Source organism: Rhincodon typus, chromosome 11 (assembly GCF_021869965.1).
Source record: "Rhincodon typus isolate 14 chromosome 11, sRhiTyp1.1, whole genome shotgun sequence".
Lineage (NCBI taxonomy): Eukaryota > Metazoa > Chordata > Chondrichthyes > Orectolobiformes > Rhincodontidae > Rhincodon > Rhincodon typus.
In genome coordinates, this window is record NC_063342.1 from 15,567,186 (window position 1) to 15,580,498 (window position 13,313).

At 39.6% G+C, this 13,313-nt stretch overlaps 1 protein-coding gene across 1 annotated transcript in view; it reads left to right on the forward strand.

The window, feature by feature from the left end:
* The window catches only part of LOC109910887 (Down syndrome cell adhesion molecule-like), a 490,591-nt gene extending 487,780 nt beyond the window's left edge, over positions 1-2,811 (forward strand). Inside the window, exon 31 of the mRNA XM_048603034.1 lies at positions 2,471-2,811. Within this exon, the coding sequence (XP_048458991.1) occupies positions 2,471-2,811 (341 nt within the window). The remainder of the gene's footprint in view (positions 1-2,470) is intronic.
* Positions 2,812-13,313: the final 10,502 nt, after the last annotated feature.

Genomic DNA, 13,313 nt, shown 5'->3' on the forward strand with positions numbered 1-13,313 from the left:
CCAAGGGCAAGGCTTTGGCTGTCAATGGGTCTCTCTCTCTTTCTCTCCCTCTATCTCTCTCTCACTCTGTCCCTCTCTCATTCTGTCTCTCTCTCTACCCCAAGTCCCTACCAACACTTCGCTCAACATTTTGCCAATTTGAAGAAATATTTCTTTTCTCTCAGAGGATTGAGAATCTTTGGAAAAAGCAGTGGATGCTGAACCTTTAAATATTTTTAAGGCAGAGGGCGATAGATTCTTACTTAACAAGGGGATGAAAGATTATCAGAGCTATGCAAGAATGTAGGGCTGAGGTTGAACTCAGATCAGCCCTGATTTTATTGAACGGTGGAGCAGGCTCCAAGGCTGAGTGGTCTGCTCTTGTTACTTGTTTTCATGTTTGTGACAGACCGCTTTGCAATGGGGTTAATTCCCAGGATGGTGGAATGAGGCTCTTAAATGGTCCCTATTTGACCACTCTAATGCCTCATGTGGCAGTGGGGTAGCAACATCAAGCATGATGGCAGGATGTCTCAGGTAAGTCACTGCTGCAAGAGACTACAGAACCCAGGGGTGCTGACAGGGTTGGTAAGTTGTAACAGTCTATCCTCCGACAATAGTACACCACAGTTTGGCACTGGTTATTGAACTCCGAGGTAACTGAATATAAATATAGCATTAGTAACTAGTAGCTGGTCAGTTTACTCGGCACATACAGTGTAGCTCTGTAATTCAGAAACTGTTTCCACTTTAGCAAAAAGGCCTACTGACTTCTTCAGCCTTATCAAGGGCTCTTGTGGTATAGTGGTAGTGTCCCTTCGTCTGAGCCGGTTGACCCAGGTTCAAGTCCCAGCTGCTCCAGACGTGTGTTGTAAAATTTCTGAACAGATTGCATAGAAAATACCTGCATGCAAACGCCATGGGAATGAAATCGTAACAGCTATAAAAGGCAACTCAAATGCTCACATTTGTACAATACCGATTAGGCCTCAGATCAAGCATAATTTCCAATTCTGGGCACTGTACTTTGTGAAGGCTGTCAAGAACTTGTAACAAACAAAGAGGAGATTTACTGGAATGATAACAGGAGGAGGGCTGTCAGTCATAAAGAAGGACAAGAGAAGGTGGAACTGCTCTCCTGGGAGCAGAGAGTGTTTAATATTGGTGGTGAAAATCTGTCGAGCAGATTAGTTACACAGGTATAAGGGTTAGTGAGCAAAAAACAGAGAAAGAGGTGAGAAGAAATTATTTTATGTAATTTAATGCAGAATTATTGTTATCTGTTATGAAAAGTAGTGGACAGTGAAGAAGGTTATCTCAGAGTACAATGGGACCTTGATCAGATGGGACGATGGGCTGAGGAGTTGCAGATGAAGTTTAATTTAGATAAATGTCAGATGTTGCATTTTGGAAAGGCAAATCAGGGCAGGACTTATACACTTAATGGTAGGGTCCTGGGGAGTGTTGCCAAACAAAGAGACCTTGAGGTGAAGGTTCATAGTTCCTTGAAGGTGGAGTCACAGGTCGTCAGGGTGGTGAAGAAGGCATTTGGTACACTTGCCTTTATTGGTCAGTGCATTGAGTATAGGCTTTGGGATGTCATGGTGCAGCTATACAGGACATTAGTTAAGCCACTTTTGGAATACAGTGTCAATTCTGGTCTCCCTGCCATAGGAGAGATGTTGTTAAAATTGAAAGGGTGCAGAAAAGTTTTACAAGGATGTTGCCGAGTTGGAGAGTTTGAGCTACAGGGAGAGTCAGTAGGATGGGGCTATTTTCCCTGTAGTGTCGGAGGCTGAGGGGTGACCTTATAGAGGTTTATAAAATCACAAGGGGTATGGATAGAGTGAATAACCAAAGTCTTTTTCTCCAGGTAGGGCAGTCCAAAACTAAAGGGCATAGCTTTAAGGTGAGAGGGGAAAGATTTAAAAGGGACCTAAGGGACGAATTTTTCTTATAGAGGATGGTGCATGTATGGAATGAGCTGCCAGGGGATATAGTGGAGGCTGGTACATTTACAACATTTAAAAAGCATCTGGATGGGTACATGATAGGAAGAGTTTAGGGGGATATGAGCCAAATGCTGACAAATGGAACCAGATTAATTTAGTATATCTGGTCAGCATTTCTGAAGTAGCTGGTCAGTTTACTCGGCACATACAGTGTAGCTCTGTAATTCGGAAACTGTTTCCACTTCAGCAAAAGGGCCTACTGACTTCTTGTTGGATTGAAGGGTCTGTGTCTGTGCTGTACAACTCTATGATTCTGTAGGAGTAATGGAGGGAGATTTAACCTTCCTAAGTGAATTATATCACTATTTGAAGTGAAGAAAATTTCAGGGAAAATGTATAGGGAATTAGGAGCAATTGGAAGACACTTGGGAAGAGCCAACATAGACACCATAGGCCAAATAGTCTTTTTCTGTGAGGTTTCATGATTTTGTGACATTCTTATATGTAGAGGAATGATTCAGTTGTGATTGTCTACACAGGTGACCTTATGCATCTTCCGCCATACCTAAGGGTGGACTTCCTGATTCACAGAGGAGTGGCAGGTCCGAGCAGAGACCTTGGTCAGGGTCATGCCTGTCTGGAGCCACAGAGAAGGAACACCATGAAACGCACACAAGTCATGGAGCCAATCCCAGTGGAAGTAGCTACCAGGGACACACAGCAATGGCAATCAAGCACCGCGTCGACATTACCTCAGAGGGAGGGAGCAGACCGTGGCAAAGCTGCCAAATTGAGCAGCTCCCAAGAATCGCTACTGGACAATCGCGGTCACTTGAAACAAGGGAACAACCCTTACGCAAAATCCTACACCCTGGTATAACAACCGCATGTCTGTACAAGGCTGTAAATAGTTCGATTTCAAGCTACCTTTTTTTACTGATTCCAATATTTATAATCAAAGATTTGCCAAAATATTTAAAAAAAAATCAGATATTGCAAAGATCCAGGGTGTGACATGCCTGAGCAACTGAATGTCTGTGCATTTTTTTTAAACAAACCCTCCTCCCCCTCCTCCTCCATCCCCACCCTGATTGTCTGATATGCACAGATCATTGTGTTTTTACTTGTTTCCTAAGAAATGCATGGAGGCAAATTATGAAGACATTGACAATAGCAAAAAAAACAAGGAGAGAGGAAAAAGAATACCAACTTCTGTCGCCCACTTTACCGGGAATCTCAATGGTTTAACTATTGCACAAGAAAAAGACAGAAAAGCTACATTTGTGGTTGAAACAGCGATCCCTGATTGATTGAAGAGTTTGCAGCCAAGTATGCACGCACCTTTTACAGTTAGCTAGAAGTAGAATCGTAGAACAACACAGCACAGAAGGAGGCCCATTGTGCCAGAATCCTTCAATTCCATTTTTTCCTATTGTCCATTAGGTTAGGGATTAACATTATTAAATATTTTTTAAAATGTAATTAATCTATTTAAAGTGATATTACACTACGAACCCATAAGGCTGGGTATCAAAGGGAAAGCTTCTCGCCATGTTTCATTGACTTGGCTAATCTACAATCCATATATATATGCATTACTGGTACTCATATGTATATATACGTATACAGTGCACGTGTATATCTATGGTATACATATAGTATACACACATGCATATATACTTGTCTAAGTGTAAATGTAAATGGGTCTAACTTTATTTTAGGTAAATAAACATTAAGAGAGACAGATGGAAAACCCAATAATAACTGATGTTCCAGCTACATGTGTGTCTACCTCCTGAAGCTTGCATTGGTCAGACAGGTTCTGGCTTCAAGTTCTAACCAAAGTTTGGTGACCTTTAATTCTTTGCTACATAGTGTGTTTGTGTGTATTTTCTGATGTCAAATTTTAACAGTTGCCTCATGCAGAACTTTTCAGTCTTGTTGTTATAATAAAAAAGCATTTTAAACAACAAAAGGAAAACAAAATATATTATATAGATACGTGTATATATGCACTATTTTACAAAGGGTACTGACGATATAAGGCAGCAGCTGCCATGAGGGGGTGACTGATCGTTTTATTTGATACCGAAAGGCTTTCTTCTTGTAAAAGTCACTGGTTGCCGCTTTTATCCAGAAACAGAACCAGCTACGGTGTAATGAGTCACCGTCCAAAAGCAGAATCCCACAAAGCAGATGTGACTTATTCGCAAACGTGAACCAATTACCCTAATTATAAATGGTTGAAATCGCAGAAAATGAAGCAAAAGCAAAATTCATTAAAAGACTGGCCAAGTTCCTGTGTAACAAAAGCAGAATGAACTTGTTTCAGGAATTATAAGCCGATGACCCTGATGTGTGCTCCTTTCAACCACAGCTGAGTTAGAAATAGCTTTCAGTGCATTGGTATATGCCCTCACAGCTTGTCAGCTGGAAATGAGAATGTTCCAATCTTTCAAGAGATTTGGATATAAAATCATTAAGGTTACAGAATCTCTTTCCCATTACAGTTGTGATGAGGCTTGCTACCCTCTACTTTTAGCCAAGATAATTTGTGGGCGGTCGATAAATTTGTAAAGCAACAACCCAGACACTCACAGTGTACTTTTAAAACAGAAGTTATGTTTATGCCGCATTGCTTCTGATGTAGAAGCATCAGATTTTACAATTTTCACTGAATTGCAAATATGAGAAAAGTCTTAATCCTGTATGGTCTGCTCAATGCCAGCTTTGGTCTTGGGAAGATGTGAAGTCATGAATATGTTGACTTAACTATAAGTTCTATTTAGATTAACAATAGCAAGTAGTAGTTTAATTTGTTATTATTTGCCATCTGATTCTCTGCTAAAAGCACAAGCAAGGACAATTTTGAAGATTGTTGAGAGTTTTGAAGAAGATTTTCATCTGATGAAGTTAGACTGTTAAACGCCAGAAGAAGTTATCTAAAGAGGTTATCTAATATGGTATGTTTATAAGGTATATTGTTTTAAGATCATTCCATCTTCTAGTTGAATACAGTATGTGTCTAAAGAAGCTGCAGCCTAACACAATTTCTTTTAGAGTGCAATGACAGATTGCAGCATCAATTTTAATCAGGTTACAGACAAGTTCATGACCGGGAGATTGTGGGTGCTTTGGCAGGATGAACTGCATGGACCAAATTACCTGCCTAATTGGGGTTTATCTCTATGTGTTCTAGAGACAATTAGTCTCATTGACAAGTGGAGCATTCAGCTGCTGGTCAGACAAGATTTATTGGGTGTGTTTAGACACATAATGTAAGGGCATGCACCAGTTTAAATGAAAACATTGATAATGAAAAATATTACAGCAGTGATATCAACTGCAGTGATAATTGCTGTTCACTTTGGCATCATTGTTGCAAAAATGAAAGCAGGAGGAACAATAGAATTGACAATAATTCATTCCGATAATGATTTTCGAATCGAATCTCAGGTCTGCAGGTAATGATATGAATCCTCTTTGTATCACCTGCAGTGCGCAGTTGATGACCAGTCCACTATTCATGCAGATAAAACTACTGCTCTGTGCAAGGCAACCGGGCTAATTGGTGAGATGAGCTGATATTCACTTGTCTGCCATGGATGGACAAGGTAACCAAATAGATTACTCATCTCTGGAGATAGCAGATTGGCATTTCAATACATTGTTCAGTGGAGTGGTAGGTGATAGTCTGTGCCTGTGATTCCCAAAGATGTCAAGTTCTCAATCTCAGTTGTAACAATCAATGCAGAAAAAGTGCTTCCTCACAGGAAGAAGCAGAAGCAACGAATGAATCATCTCTCAAACCTTCTTGTGGCTAAGTTCAAGCACTAACACTTAAGTTCCATTGGTGTAAGAAAACGCGATAAGGAGAGTTTTTGTTTTAAATACTGAGAACTGAGAAGTTATTTAAATGAAATAGTAAACACACCCCCCACAATGGGCCTATATGTATTAGATCTGCAGGTTATAATGCCCTCATGTGCCACAAATAATACACATTTGAATGCTACCATTTGCACCATGTGTACTGTGCCTTGTTTCACATGTTTATTCCAAGGTGCTGCATTGATAAGATCACAGCTTGCCAGTTTATATTGTACTCTCAATAGCTAAGTGTTCCTTGTTGAGCACAAATATGTGAAAGCAACAGTTTCTGAATCACAAATTCTGTGAATCTAGTGCCTCATTCAGTGTTTTGCAGTCATTGGATTTTCGTCAGATTTCAAACTATTATGGGCTCCTCACTAAACCTCTCAAGGTCTAAATCATAAGATCACGAACTACCAGTTAGAAAGTCTTGAATTAGTCATTACAAACAGTTGATGTAATTATCACAAGTTAAAAATAGGAGACATTCACACAATTCACAATAAGTTGTTAAGTAAGTATTAGCAACAGCTCAAATTAACCAAGCAGAGTAACCTTTCCAATATTCAAACTAACCATTGCATACCCTCAAAATAGCAATATTAATGTTCAAATTAACTATTGTAAACACTTATACTTCAAATTGTCCAAGATACACACACAGCCAGAGATTCGAAATGACAGATGTCCCTGGGATATATTTCGAAGTTTGCTTTTATTTTAAAAACAAAAGCTATTTTTCTATTTTTTCTTTCCACCTAAGAATTGGGGGAAAACTTTGAAAGAAAATTATTGTCAGGGTATGTTCTGCTCCTTAAATCACATGGAAGCATAATGCTGATAAATATTACTCATGGGTATTCTTTCTACATCTGTAATAAATAAAAACAGCACCACTGATGACTCCCATTTGAACCACTTTTCATAAGGAATGACCACAATAGAAAATAAAAAATGAATTCTATTTAAAATAGACACGTTGTTTTATTTTTAGACGAGGTAAATGTTAACGTGGCAGAAAATGCTCAGGCTCCTAGATTGGGACTATCTCATGGGACGTGCAAGACGTCCAATTGAGGAAGAGAAAGGGAGGGATGCAGAAGAGGGCTCTGTTGTAATTTTAAAATTGACAGAGCATTTGTACCAGAATTTAGAGACCCTTTGTCATCCAACCTTTCAGGAATTAGAATCATTGCTCCATCCCACAACTCTTTTACATCAGTCAGTCTGATATTGATCGCTGTTTGATTGCAAATGGTTTAAAAAATACATTTTTCTTTATTTACTGTTTGTGGGACGTTCCAACGATAATTGTGCAATAAAAAACATAATTTTTGCTGCACACCAATGTTGAATGTGTACTTTATTATAAAACTGAATTTTACGTGTTCAGCGATGCGTGACACATTTATGCCTTTATACTTTTCATTAGGCTTTGGGATGGGGATGGTGCTGGCAAGGTTGGTTACCAGGAATACGTTAGAATGGGCTTTCTCCTTGAATCATGTGCAGAAGATTTTCTCGCAATAATGCTGGATTGACACTTTCAAGATATTGAGGGAAGAATGGCATTTGAAGATGGTGGTGTTCCTACAACATTGCTGCTCTTCGTTACCTGGTTTCAGGTAAAGTGGTGCTGTTAAAATAACATTGGTAAGTAGCTGTTCTGCATCTCATAGAATGTACAACAAACAGTGCCCACTGGAGCTTGGCAGGTAAGGGCCAATTGATCTTGGTAGTAGGGAGACCAAATCAGGAAATATCTGTGTTCTGTGATGAACTTCTTGAGTGTCATTGAACTGTACTCACCCATGGGCAAGTGATAGGTGAAATAACTCCATGAAGACCAGTATCCTGTCATTGAGTCACCCTTTATTTCCACATGCACAGTAAATGACATTGACCCAGCTGGCTCAGTGTCTCCATCTAGACTGAGCAGACACCCTGTTCATATCTGTCAGCCAGGATTCCCTGGAATAAAACCAGGTTAACAGTCCCAATCAGAGAACTCATATTCTATGAGGGCCACCTGACTGACCTCATTCCAATCACTGTGGTAGGTATTCCCATCACATTCCTTGAAGATAGTGAACAGATTGGAGGATTCAGGAGATGAATCAGTCAGTCTCTGCCCTGCTCTTATTAGGCACTTTTCTAATCAAATTGATCCAGGTCAGAATTCATTGGGAATTTGCATGATTCCCCTCACCCTTCTCCTAACCCAATCCCAAAGTTGTTAATGATGGGAAGTTTGGTACTGGTAGAGCTGGTGTAGTCAAGGAGAGATGACTGCACTGTTTGAGATGATTGTTACCTGGCACAAATATTAGATGGCATTTGTTAGACCATGATGTAGCCTGCTATTGACGACTTCATTTTCAAAGTGTTTGAATAGAGCTGCACACTAACTTCACACTGTAAAGTTAATGTGTGATCAGCTTCAATTCTGACCTTAGAAGAAAATGTGGAGCTATATCTGTGAGGTAGGTCTACAAGTGTTAGCAGCTGGATCTCTTCCTCAAAGGGCACTGTAATTTTAACGCAGCATCCTGCTCGCGTGCCCACTTGTCTTTCTCGGGATGCTGCAATGCCCCAGTGAATCAGCACAAACTGAAGGAACAGCATCACATTTTCAGACTAGGCACGTTACAATCTTTTGGACTCAATATTGAGTTCAACACCTTCAGATCCCACTCCCATTCCTTCACTTTCTTTTAGTTTTACTTGTTACATTCTCTGGTGCCATGTCCTGTCTCTCCTCCCCCCATTCCAGCGAAACTGTCTGTTCTTCCCAGTCTGGCAGTTAGTCACACCATTGTTCTGCCATTCCCACATTCCAATCACTTAATCTGATCTGTCAATGTCCTTTCTCCCCCAGAACTCCACACTGCCCCCTCCACAGATGAAGAGTCATCTAGACTCAAAACGTTAGCTTGCTCTCTTTCCACAGATGCTGCCTGACCTCCTGTGATCTCCAGCATTTTTTATTTTCAGCTCGGGCACTATAAATCAATTGATTTTGGTGACATACTGATATCATCAATGTTTATTTAATGTTGCAAACCCATAAATTTACCAAATGTGATCAATTCATTTTGATAACTTACTGCATTGAGACTTGAATTGGTCTCATACCATAAGCAGTCTATAACTGCAACAATCATATACAAAAATGGAGTTTAATCACATATCACACATCTGGATTCCAAAATTATATTTTCACGTAATGGTATTATCTTTCAATACATAAGTAAACCTTGCATATTTCTACCAACAGCCGGCATGTTCCTCTTATTTGAAGGGTCAGTCACGAGGGGACACAGGGTTCAAGGTGAAGGGCAGGAGGTTTAAGGGAGATGTGAGGAAAAACCTTTTTACCCATAGGGTGGTGATGGTTTGGAATTCATTGCCTGGGAGAGTGGTACAGGCAATTTGCCTCACATCCTTTAAAAAATACCTAAATGAGCACTTGCAAGTCATAACGTTCAAGGCTATGGGCCAAGTGCTGGTAAGTGGGATTAAGTTGAGGATCAGATGTTTTTCATGTTTCAGTGCAGACTCAATGGGCTGAAGAGCCTGTTCTGCGCTGTATAATTCTATGATTCTTTGATATTCACAAAAACAAATGGGAACAATGCAGTGGATTACAAGAATTTCCTTCTGTTTCTATCCAGTCTGGAATTAGTTTTATCTCATTCTGATCCTTGGTGTGAAAAGTTGCTAAGAATCAAATTGGTTATTGTTTATAAAGAAGCATTTCTGAAGTACGTAGCCAAATTAAAATGACTATACTGATCATCGGAATCAAATTAGCTAATGTTGGATATGTTTACAAATATATTCAAGACAAACACATTTAAGTATAAGGTGTCAACCATATGAGAATGAATTTCTTCCCTCAGCAGGTAGTGAAATCCTCATCCCAGAGAAGTCTAATCTATCAGACCCCACTATATTGAAGAAAAGATTCATTCATAGAAAGAGTTTACTAGATTTACATTCCTTAACCCAAATAAAACCTTGCAAAAGAAACATTTAATCTGAAATGCACAATCCCTTATAATGCCAAACATTGAAATTCATAATCCCATTTAAAAAGTTCATAATGACTTGTTATCAATCTAACCCTGAAATGGCAGGCAGTCTGCTGTGATGATGGATGGTTGTGAAATCATTCAGACAGCAATAATTCTGTAATGAAAACTTTCAGACATTAAAAAAAAGAAAGATTGATATAGTAAGCAGTGATTTTTGTTAATAATATGGATTTTCAAAGATTTAAAGAATAGATCTTATAAAGATTTGACAGTTTCCTTTGAGTTTATGCACTTTTACACACATTCACTTGTAACCACTCCAAGGTGCCTCTGATCACACAAAAGGAATCTTACCTCTCCAAAATGTGTCCCAGGGCTATATCCAAAGGGATAGATTAATTCTCCAAAGGGGTAACCAAGCTATTCAAGCAAATTCACAAAACTGAGCCATATTTTTACCAGGTCAACTCTGCACATTTTGGGTATGACACCACTGGATTACCAAAATCTGAGTTGAGTGGAGAAAGCTGATGAATTAAGTGACCAGCTGTACACCGTGCATGTGTGAAATGTGAACTGCCCCCATTCATGCCCCTGAGAAAATGGGAATGGAAAATGTTGTGGATTGTGAAATTATAACTTCAGTTGGAAAAATAGCAAAGCAGGATATTTTTTAAAACAGTGGGAGATGAGTAAATGCAAAACAATTTGGGTCTCCTTGTGCATGAATCATGAACCGTCAACAATTCTTTACAGCAAGCAATTTGGAAGACAAGTGCATATTAGGTTTTTTTCTCCCCAGTGCAAATTAGTTGGAGTATAAGAGTAATGATGTCTCTCTGTAATTATGGATTTTGTGAGACCTGGATTACAAAGTGCTTTTTTTGCCTGAAGAAGGATATACTTGCCTTAGAAGGAATGCAATAACGTTCCACTAAAATGATTCCTGCAGCATAAGAAGAATGGTCGCATAACGAGACATTTGAATGGGCCAAAATTCTTTAGAGTTTTGAAAAATGGGTGGTGAACGCATTTAGATATTTTAATCAACCTGTTCAGAAATGTTATGGCACACCTTTGGAAGGTGGGACTTGAACCTGGGCTGCTTACCTCAGAAGCAGGAACAGCACCGCTGCACCACAAGAACCCTCTATGTGCTCATTTATACGAATTACATTATTAGATGGGTAAAAGTCTGGATACTTGTTCTTCTGGGTAGAGAATCTAAACCAAGGGGTCAACATTTTAAGACAAGAGGTCAACCATTTGGGAACAAATTTCTTCACGTATATTTGGAAGTCTGCATAAGTATATTCAAGAGGGAAATCAATAGATGCTTGGACATTAAGGGAACTAAGGGATATGAGGTTAGACCATCAAGTGGATTTGATGTAGGAAATTATCTATTATTTTATTACATGGCAGAAGGGCTCCTATGGCCCACACCTACTCCTGTTTCTTATGTCCTATATCCATTTTGTGTAATAGCACAGGAACTATTGATCATTTAAATTGCCAGATTATTGCAAAAACACACCTGGGCCCATGATGTTCTTCAGAGAAGTAAATCTATTAGGTGTACCTGCTCTTGTCGAAGTGAACTCCTGGTCCAGACCACTTGGTTGACACCTAACGTGTTCAGGGAGATCATTGTTCATTCATAAATCCTGCTCACATTTCAATTTTTAAAAATTATTGTTGTGGTTCAAGGACCCACAATGGAAATCATATTATCTGGCTGTTCCAGGAAGTCAATGCAGCCCCTGGAATCATTTGGACAATGTTGTTTAGTATACAAACATATTCCACATTACAGACTGTACAGAATATTTGATCAGATTTCTTTATTAGAATTTAATAGGCTTGTATTCCACATTTATGCCACATGATAAAATGAATTGAATTTTCATACAGCTTCCCCCATTGTCCAATGCAACTTCAAAACAGATCATAAAAATGATGCTGAGAACTAAGACAAACCACATTCTGACAATCTTAGCCCTTCCCTTCTACTTGGAATTCAGAAGACATTCAACCTAACCTTGGTGATAGCTAATGATAGTGGGGAGGCAGTGGCCTAGTGTTATTATCACCAGCCTATTAATCCGGAGACCCTGGTAATGTTGCCTAGGTTTGAATCCCGCCATGGCAGATGGTGGAATTTGAATTCAATAAAAATAAAACCTTGAATTAAGAGTCCAATGGTGACCATAAAACCATTGTTGATCACTGGGAGAAAAACCCATCTGGTTTACTGATGCTATTTCAGGAAGGAAACTGCCATTCCTTACCTGGTTTAGCTTACATAGGACTCCAGACCCATGGCAATGTGGTTGACACTTAACAATTAGGGACCAGCATTAAATGCTGGATCAAAAACAGAAATTGCTGGAAAGGCTCAGCATGTCTGGCAGCATCCGTGAAGGAAAAAATCAGAGTTAATGTTTCGGGTCCAGTGACCCTTCCCCAGTTCTGAGGAAGGGTCACCGGACCCGAAATATTAACTCTGATTTTTTTTCTTCACAGATACTGCCAGACCTGCTGAGCTTTTCCAGCAACTTATGTTTTAGTTCCTGATTTACAGCATCTGCACAAAAACAAAGTTGCTGGAAAGGCTCAGCATGTCTGGTAGCATCCGTGAAGGTAAAAACAGAGGTCCTGCACACTCTTTACAGCATCCACAGTTCCTTCAGTTTTTATTTGGCTTTAACTCCTGGCCCAGCAAGTGACACCCACATCCTGTGATTGAATAAAAAAAAATGACAATGACCTGAATTTATTTCAAGGTCCTGGATTGAAGCCAACTCCATAGGACAAAGAGCCAGTCTAATACTCCACTGCAGTGATGAAGGAATATTGCTTTATTGGGCAACATGTTAAGCTTTGTTAAAGAGATCTCGAAAATGCTCCATTCACGAGTGCTGACTCTCTCTCCATCCTTCATGAGCACCTTGCTCAGCAGTGGACTGTGCCCTTCGTTCTATGAACTGAAAGAAATCTGTACTACTACAGATAGTAGTATTAAAGAAACCACACTCATCATGTTTGTGAGCTAACATATGAATGTCTGGTACTTTCTCCACATCATCTGTTCTTTAGGTTGAAGGTGTTTTTGCTGGACATCCGCCTTTAGAGGGTAGTATAAATGCTTTCTAGTTCTCAAGTTTCATGTTCAGAAATGTCTTGTGCTTGCAGCTTATCAGCTTCAGGATCTCCAGGTTATTCTAATCAACCAAACTTGGTGCTTCCTGGTTGGGTCATTGACCATTACTTTGCACAAAACCGAAAGAGCTGCAGATGCTGGAAATCAGAAACAAAGATAAAAATCGCACATCTCACAGTTGCTGTGAAGAGAAATCAGGGTTGACATTTTGGGTCCAGTGACCCTTCCTCAGAACTAAGGAAGGGTCACGGGACCTGAAATGTTAACTCTGATTTCTCACCACAGACGCTGCCAGACCTGCTGAGATTT